Source organism: Pinus tabuliformis, chromosome 4_1 (assembly GCF_031772625.1).
Source record: "Pinus tabuliformis cultivar Carrire ecotype Pingquan chromosome 4_1, CPIR1, whole genome shotgun sequence".
Taxonomy (NCBI): Eukaryota; Viridiplantae; Streptophyta; class Pinopsida; order Pinales; family Pinaceae; genus Pinus; species Pinus tabuliformis.
The window spans coordinates 688628616-688638114 of NC_142303.1; the positions used below are offsets into that span (position 1 = coordinate 688628616).

At 39.3% G+C, this 9499-nt stretch overlaps 1 protein-coding gene across 1 annotated transcript; it reads left to right on the forward strand.

The window, feature by feature from the left end:
• Positions 1-6449: 6449 nt before the first annotated feature.
• On the forward strand, positions 6450-7919 carry LOC149178007 (uncharacterized). Its single transcript, XM_089421953.1, has one exon. It carries the CDS (start codon positions 6450-6452, stop codon positions 7917-7919), a length of 1470 nt encoding a protein of 489 aa, XP_089278079.1.
• The last annotated feature ends 1580 nt before the right edge of the window (positions 7920-9499 follow it).

The window sequence follows — 9499 nt, forward strand, 5'->3', positions numbered from 1 at the left end:
TTCACACCACGAGAGGGCACTAAAAATTGAGAAGGTAAGAAAATAGTGAGGTTTATGCATTAAATAAATAGTTTTTGGTTTATGCATTAAATAAATAGTTTTTTTTATAAGAGGGAAAATTGATTATAAATTAGTTGTTAAATTTGGAGTGGGATAGTGGATTTACTCATTATTGTTATTAAAGAAAAACTATACTTTTTGGAATTACTTGCTTGTAAGGGGGTCGAGTTTCACTCTTGCCATATGCTTCAGGATGGTGCTATTACTCTATTTCCTTATGTAGAGGGAAGATGAACTCTTAGAGAAGCAAAAATAGTTTTAAAACATATTGCAGACCCAATAAATAAATAATTATATGTTGGAGAGTCTATAAAAGTGAAAAGATGTTGAATTTATTTGAAAGAAAAAATGTTAACTTTCATAGTGAGGACAATTATTATTTATTGTTGTATATGAATATAAGTTGATTTATCATTAAAAAAATATTAAAATGGATAAATAAATATTGAGATCTATTCAAGAAATAGTTATATAATGAAAAACATATTAAAGTGAGACGACAAGAAATATTTTAAGGATGAAAATTTATTTTAAAGTGTAGAATTATAAAATTTTGGCTATTGTTCAAGTAAAATAGAATTATAAAATTTTGGCTATTGTTCAAGTAAATTAATTTTATCTTTTAAAATTTGGGTGAATCACTTTTAGAAAAAATGGATATTAGCAAAACTCGAGAGGAGATTTCCACATTTATTCATATTGTCAGAATCTTTGGTATGTGAACTATGTACAAAATTTCTCAGTTCAAAGTTTCTCAGTCTCGGGCATCTCATTACTTATAGGTTTGATCAGCTCCCACGCTCACCATAGGCTTGCTTCTCTAGTCTCTGATGATGGGGTGGAGTGTCCACTTGACACATCCTAAAGATTCTAAAGAGTTCACATCCTAAATATTATGAAGTCTACACAGTTCACATCCCAAATATTATGACGGGAAATTTTCTACACATCTTTTAGAAAAAGTATGGAAAATTAACGTATTAAAATTTATCCTCTAAATTTTTTGTTGAATATTTTTTTTTAAATGAAAAATTAATTATAAATTAATTGTTAGTTAGTAGTGAGGGGGGTTGTTATTAATTGTTATATATAAATGTAAGTTAAATTAATATTGGTATTTTAAAAAAATCATAATAATATTATTTGAAATAATTTATTGGTATTCTATAAAGGACAAATTGTATCTATGAATATATTTTTTATATTAAAAACAGAAAAGGCTCTTACTCAATCATAAGTATTGGACCCTTATTTAACTAGCGAGTCTATTTTAAGTAACTAACCTAGTAGATATAAGTTAAATAGATATCATTATGTGTACCCATTTGCGGAAGGAGAGCGTAGGATGATGCCAGGGTAGGCGAAGGCACGGCAGCCCAGGCCGAGGGCTTAGAACCTGGCAGGCAGGGGAAGGAAATGATACGGGAGGATGTCAGTACGATCAGAGGCAACGTGGAAGCAAGCGGAATGATCGACAGAAGGTAGGCGCGATAGAGACAGTTGGGGGTATTTTTTAATAGGTTTTTTCGGTGGAAAAGGGTTTCCCAACCAAAAGAGTTGATACCCATGTGCTGGCACCTCACCCAGAAGTCACGAACTGTTACGTTTAGCGAGGAACAAGCCGCTGGCGGTTTCTAGGGTTTGTCTGCAGGTCTTAATCATGGTTAAACAGTGGGAGGCCCTTGACCTTGAACCGGCGCCAGAGGATATTCTATTTGTATGGGGGAAGGACCTAACGACACAAAATGTGGAAAGGTATTTTGGGGCCGTAGGCAGCCATGGGAGCGTGAAGCCCTCGATGGAAGAAACATGCATTAACATATGTTCCAAAGGTCCGCTGGGAGGAAGACTCGATCAGGCTGTTCAATGCAATTTTGATGCAAAGGGTCCTCAGGAGGTGAGTTTTCAGAATGAACCCAGTCAATTCGTATTTCCTCGGTTGATTCAAGGAAGGAAAGGGAAGGGATCGGCCTCGAGTCCAATCCTTTCAGGGGGCCTTGAAGATATCGTAAACTTTGGGTCGGCTCGAGGGATCAGAACCAGTGTGGAAAACAAATGAGGACTAGTAGTCAGCAGATCTTTCAATGCCGAAAATCTGGTAAACCCTAGTCGGATTTCAACTGTGGTTGTTTCTGAACCCGGAGGGTATGTGGAACCGAGGTCCAGTTTCAATAGCCCTGGCAATGAGAGGCAAGAAGTGGTGTATGACTCTATAGGCGTGATAGGGAAAGTTTCAGGAGGCGATGCAGTTCCAGAAAATAGCACCCAGAGGAATCCCTCAGAACAGCAAGAAGGGATACCCCAGAAGGTTGTAAATACCCAATCCAGGGAGGAGGGTTTTGTGGTAAAAAAGGCAGGGGAAAAAAGGAAAAAACCGAAACCCATCAAGAAGAAGGATTTCGAAGATAATTTAGTGCTGGGAATGGATGTACAGGTGGATGAGGCACTAGAAGTGGCTGAATGCACCCTGGTTGGAAGAGCGAGGGGAAGGAAACATTCAATCCAATTCATTAAAAACTGGGGACAGCAGGAATGGCAGACGGACCTAGTTAAAAACTTCAAGGTCGTGGCTTTGGCAAAGGGATGGTTCAGGGTGAGATTCGAGAATAAAGAAGCGGCGGACTGGGTAATGGCGAGAAATTGGGCATTTGGCAATTTTCCAATATTATTCAAGAGATGGAGCCCAATGTTTGATGCTTTGCATGAAAGAACAGATGTCTTTCCAGTTTGGGTACGTGCTCCAGGATTTCCCTCCTTCCTCTGGGTGGAATCGGTATTTAAGTCTATCAGGAACAGGTTGGGCACCTTTCTGGAGGCGGACATGTCGTTTCTTAAAACCCAAAACATGGCGATGGCCCGGATACTGGTAAATCTAAACCCCAGGGGAGGTCTTGCGGAGAAGATAAACATCCAGTACAGAGAATACGTTTTCGAGCAGATCCTTGACTATGAGCATCTTCCTTTCAGATGCCATAGATGCCACGTTTATGGACACCTAGCAAGAGACTGTCCCCTGGGAAAACGTCGAAGAAGGAACCAGAAATCGATGGAAGGAGAGGGCATGGAAGCAGATCAGGATCAACATGTACAGGAAATGGAAATAAAAGAGAATCCGGTGACGGAGACAATGGAGGTGGACAATCATCAGGGGGAGAAGGAATTAGAGCAGATCCCAGACAACCCTCCAGTCAGGGAGGGAATGACCGGAACAGGGCTCGATAATGAAGGACCGACTGGATCAGAGCCTGTCAATGAAAGCCCGACTCAGAAGCCTATCAAAGAAATACCAGCTTCCATAAGTACAACTCCTGTTGAAGACCTTTCGGGTATGAGACTAGACTCAAGTAACCCATCTTTAACTCTTTCTGAATCTAAAGATGATTGCTTGATTACTAGTTTGCAAACTAAAAAACGCACGCTTGATGATCAATTTCATGTTGAAAATTTTGTTGAAAATATCACGGCTGCTATTCCCTCCATTGATCTGAACTATGATGATGACCCAACTAAGGAAGCTAAACCTGTTTCGGCCTCCCTTACTTGTCATTATAATTTGCGGTCTTTAGATAAAAAGCCTGAGCGACTAGGATCGATTGGAGGAATAGGTCGAACTTCCCCTCAAAAAAAGAAAGTGAGGGGTAGGAAATCGCTCTTATCTAATGCTCAGGTTAGAGCAAAGTTTGATGTGGCAGATGGGAAACAAATGACAATACATGGGGCGCTTAGAGCTGTGAACCCCCAAGAGACAGTAATTAAATGATTTTGTTATCCTGGAACTGTAGAGGGTTAGCTAGTAAGCCCAAAAAACTGGCCTTAAAGGAGTTGGTCTTGAGTTCGAAACCGGATTTTATTCTTCTACAAGAAACCCTAGGTAAAAGTACAGAAGTAGAAATAGCTCTAATGTCTCTACTCCCGGGGTGGCGGTTCTCAGCATTGGATTATGTCGGCCACTCGGGAGGTTTGGCTAATGGATATAAAGAAGGAAGAGTGAGAATCTTAAACCAATGGGGCTTGGAACGTGCAATGGGAGCAAAGATACAATCTCCAGATTTTGATTTTCCTCTTACAATATTAAATATCTATGGGCCCTGTCAGGGAAGGATGGAATTCTGGAACGACCTTCTGTCAAAAGACATAATGGGAAGCAGCAACATGGTTTTGGGTGGAGATTTGAACTTCTCTATAGGGAGTGCCGAGACCTGGGGACCTGTGGCAAGAGAGGATCTACTATCAGACTTTTTTCTGAACGCCATAACCACACATAATCTAATAGACATAAATCTTATTAAAATGAAACCCACTTGGAGGAATCAAAGAGTGGGAGAAGCCAGAATTGCCAAGAGACTGGATCGGTTCCTTTTAAGTGATGATCTAACTACCAGTATTCCTATGTTTCGGCAATGGGTGGGAGAGGGGGGAAACTCGGATCATTTCCCAATCTTTCTAGAGTTATCCAAGCTCCCTAGGAAACCAGCAGCGCCTTTTAAATTCAATGCAACATGGTTGCAAGAGGAATCCTATGAAAAGTTGTTCAATGAAACATGGAATCATCCAGATGGAAGCTCCCAGGAGGGGAAAGGTTTTCAGTTCATGGAAAATTTAAAAAAGCTAAAGAAAGCAACTATCGAATGGGCAAAGACAAGGAGGGAGAGACAGAAAGAGGAATTAGCCCAAATCAATGAAGAGCTCCAAAGGATGGAATGTACAGAGACAGATGGCTACGAAACACAGGAGTCAAAAGAGAAAATATTACTGCTTGAAAAACAGAGGGATCAAATTCTTCTGGCAAGAGAAGAGGAATGGAGGCTAAAGAGTAGGGCAATATGGTTGAAGGCTGGGGATGAAAACACGAAGTTTTTTCATAACTATGCAAAAGGGCGAAAAAATGCAAATACAATATGGAAACTAAAAAACGAGGAGGGCGAAGAGGCAAACACTTTCGAGGAACTTTCTCTTCTGGGGAGGAATCACTTTCAGAACTTGTTTGCGGATCAAGGGGAAATCACATTAGCAGAAATAATCAGGACTGCCCAATGTTTCCCCAGATATGTAGAGGAGGAGGAAGCAGAGAGTTTAATGAATGAAGTTACAAAGGAGGAAGTTGAATGTGTTATCAAATCAATGGCAAAAGACAAGAGTCCAGGCCCGGATGGGTGGACCATAGAGCTCTTCCAACATTTCTTTGAACAAATTGGGACAGAATTAACAGAGGTAGTGGAAGAGTCTAGGAAAAGAGGAGAGGTATACAGTCCATTTAACGCAACCTTTATAGCACTTATTCCGAAGAAGGAGACTCCGGACACCTTTGAAGACTACAGGCCCATATCCCTATGCAACTGTATTTACAAAATCATTGCCAAAGTGATCGCAGTAAGAATAAAACCAATTCTTTCAAGATGTATCACAAATGAGCAGTTTGGTTTTTTGGATGGTCGTCAGATCCACGAAGCTATAGGAGTGGCACAGGAAACTATTCACAATGTCAAGCAGATGAAAAGAAAGGGAGCAGTGATAAAAATTGATTTATCAAAAGCCTATGATAGAATAAACTGGGTTTATATAAGGATGCTTCTCACCCATTTAGGATTTAAATATGACTTCATCAGATGGATAATGGGATGCATCTCAAATGTTAGCTTTGCAATACTTATAAATGGTGCAGCCTCGCCTTTTATTAAAAGCTTTAGGGGGTTAAGACAAGGCTGCCCCTTGTCACCCGTACTCTTCCTACTGGTGGCAGAAGGTCTGAGTCATCTGATTCGATTAGCCAAAAGAGAGGGAGCAGTAAAAGAATTGGAAGTAGCAGTCAACATGTTTATCACACACCTCTTGTTTGTGGACGATATCTTACTGTTCACCAATGGAAACCTGAATGAAATTAAGGAATTAAAAAATATTCTGGACCTCTTCATGAAAGTGATTGGAATGCAGATAAATTACAGAAAGTCCTAGCTTATCACTGAAGGTTTAAATAGGATTGAGAAAAACCAGATCTCCTCTCTTCTTTCTTTTGATGTGCTCAGCATGGAGAATCCCTTCAAATATTTAGGCTTTTGGCTGAAGCCTAACGCTTACAGGAAACAAGACTGGAACTAGTTGGTAGCCAAAATCGAAGCCAGAATATCACAATGGAGTTACAAATGGCTCTCCCGAGCAGGAAGACTGACTTTAATCAAATCGGTGCTACATGGGTTCCAAAAGGGATTCTAAGGAAAATAAATAGAATATGCAGTAGATTTCTCTGAGCGGGCTCAAAGGAGGAATCTGTTCTTCCATGGGTAGCCTGGGATAAAGTAGCAAGACCAAAAGAATGGGGTGGATGGGGGATAAAAAACCTCACAAACTTCAGTATATCACTGGCAGCAAAATCAGGTTGGAAAATAATCAAAATGGAGAATCTTTGGACAAAAGTGGTAGAAAGGAAATACATAGACCCTACTCCTTTAAAAGAATGGATAAGGAACCCAGCTAACAAGGAGAAAAATGTTTCGGTGGTGTGGAAAGCCACTGTGGAGGCTTTCAAGGTGATTGAACAAGGGCTGGCATGGCAGATTGGAAATGGGGAAAACCTGAGGGTCAAGAAAGATCCTTGGGTTGGATGCAATGAAAAATATGCCCTATCTCCTGGTCTAATCCGACATCTAGAATCAAAAGGTATCAGGCATCTAAGTCAAATAGAGAAAATTGGTTTCTCCTCGATATGGGGGCAAGCATGGAAATCTGGAGAAGATCTATGCCTTCAACCAGCCTGGTGGAACAAATGGAAGGTATACACTGAAGAGCTAGCTTGGTCAAATGTAAGGATAAGGGACAGACAGGATCAACTGGTCTGGGCTCACGCAGAAAATGGATCTTATTCCCCAAAATTCGGATACAAATATCTAATGAACAGAAAAGGATGGGGAGATCCAGAATGGTGGGACAAACTGATATGGAAACTTAAATGCCCAGCAAAAGCTAGACTTTTCTTTTGGTGCATTCTAAAAAGGAAAATTCCTACATGGGACTTTCTTCAAGCTAGGTATAAACAAGGGCCGGGGAGATGCCCTCTATGCAAGTCGGATTCTGAAAATATAAGACATATATTCCTTGCATGCCCTTTTGTCAAAACAGTCTGGGCAGAGGTCGGGAAACTTATTGGAAAAAGGATTGAATGGGAGGGGGAAAATGTTCAGGAGGTATGGGATAAATGGTGGCGCAATTATCCTGATGGGAAAATGAGAAATTTACCACCTATCATATGTTGGGGAATCTGGATTGCAAGAAACAGGAGTATTTTCATGGAAAAGGAAACCACAGCTGAATCAATTGCAATTCAAAGTACTTCTATCCTTGAAAATATCCCAGATTCAGAGGAAGGAAATAATACCAGGCAGATAAGGGAGGAACAGATCAGAGAAGGAATCCCATGGGCATATTTTGACGGGGCTTCTCAGAACAACACAACAGGAGCAGGAATGATTATCCATTTAAACGAAACCCAGTCTTTAAAAGCATCTGTAGGGCTAGGCACAGGGACAAACAATTTTGCAGAACTTTCAGCCTTAAAACTTCTCCTATGCTGGCTTATTCACAGGAACATCCTCACAGTTCAGATCTTTGGAGATTCTTTATCTGTTATTAATTGGGTCAATGGTCAAAGTAGATGCCACAGTTATATGCTCAGACCTTTGCTAGAAGAAATTCTGTCCTTGAAGATCTCTTTTAATATGTTTTCAATTTGTCACATCTACAGGGAGCGAAATGTTACAGCGGACAACCTTTCTAAAGAAGGTATACAGCAAGTTATGGGCAGTTGGAAAGTAGTGGAAGAAGATCAGGGACAGATCCGTGTGTCGGATCAACCACCACACACTTAATATTTCCTATCTTTTCAGTTATAAAGTTTTTCTTATGATATTACAAAAACAATTGGGAACTTACTGTTTTTGTTGAGTTTTTGGTGATAAAATACACAACAGTTTTATTTTGAATGCCGCTTCTATTTTCGTTTTGGGCTGTTTTCCTCCTAAGAGGAGGCCCAGGAAATAGAAATTGGTCTTAACCAGACGGATCACATATTTTTTGGACTGTTCATAGTTCTTAATAGGCTAAAAACGTAACTGTATTTTTACGCCTTTCAGCTGATACTTAAGCCAGATTTTGAGATGCAGAAAGGACTGTTTCTTTTTGTAGCAGCTTTATGAGATCTTCATACAGCAAATGGAATGCCTTTGGCATATACTTGTAACTTTTTATGTTTAATGAAAAGTTCGCTTTTTTCCTTGGAAAAAAAAATAAGTTAAATAGATATTAAATGTTATAGAATTAGTGCATTGATACAAGCAAGAAGGACAATTATGGCGAAAGTGTTGGTAACAATTTAAATCTGTAACACCCCAGGCTCCAGGAAAGATTTATTGTGGTTATTAAACTCATTTTTATGATTTACTGCATTATTTCTACATTGTGACATTGACTTAGGCTGGAAAGCCAAATGACTAGTTGTTACCTAATTATGATTAATTAGGAATTTAGACATGTTAATATAATATAACTGTTTGCCTTAATTAAAAGAAACAATTAACAAAGAAAAAGTTACACCCCTACCCTGAAAAGGGAAAGAAGGAGGGGAAGAGGAATTATCCTTGAGCTCGGAGATAGAGAGACTAGCGGAAAGTTACTGATTTATAGTCAATTGAGTGTAAGACTTGAGTCTGGACTGTGTAGTCCTGAGGCCCAAGGCACGACTGTAACTGGATATAATCCAGGTGTGGAATAGAGAAAGTGCTCGGGGGAGAGCCTCCACATAATCGCCAGGCTCAAGGCTGGGAGGAGAAACTTTCCAGACAAAGTTGGGTCGACCCATTTACAAATTTGGAACAGATAAGTATTATAGTCCGTGACTACAGGATGGTATTACGTTACGATAAATTATTTATTCCCAGGAGTAGGATTAAACAGTAATATTTAGTGATAAAGATGCATTAGTAAAATAGTAGATTCAGTGATAATTATGCATTAGTAAAACAGTAATACTCAGTGAAAAATATGAATTAGCATTTAGAAATTTCGCACAAACAACAATCATGAAATCTCTCTTACTCAACATTTTTTTCGTAGATTGTATATATATAAATGTGTGGCAAAGTAAAAAGAATAAAAAAATAATGAATTCTTTCTTTTACTAATTTTGGACCAAGAAAAACATACGTATGTATAATCTATCACACATAAACCCTAATGAAATTCAGAACCCTTTTTTTTCTCCATATCAATTTATCTACACCCCGACAAGCTAGAGATGAGCGAAAGAGACCGTTGACAGAAACAAACCAAACCCTTACATTTCGACAGAACGTATATTGAAATCCTAAGGTGAGTTCCAGCTTCAACCAAGGAATAATACTGATTCATGGGTTTACTGTAATGATACAAACCACTACATTATAAGGAAGGG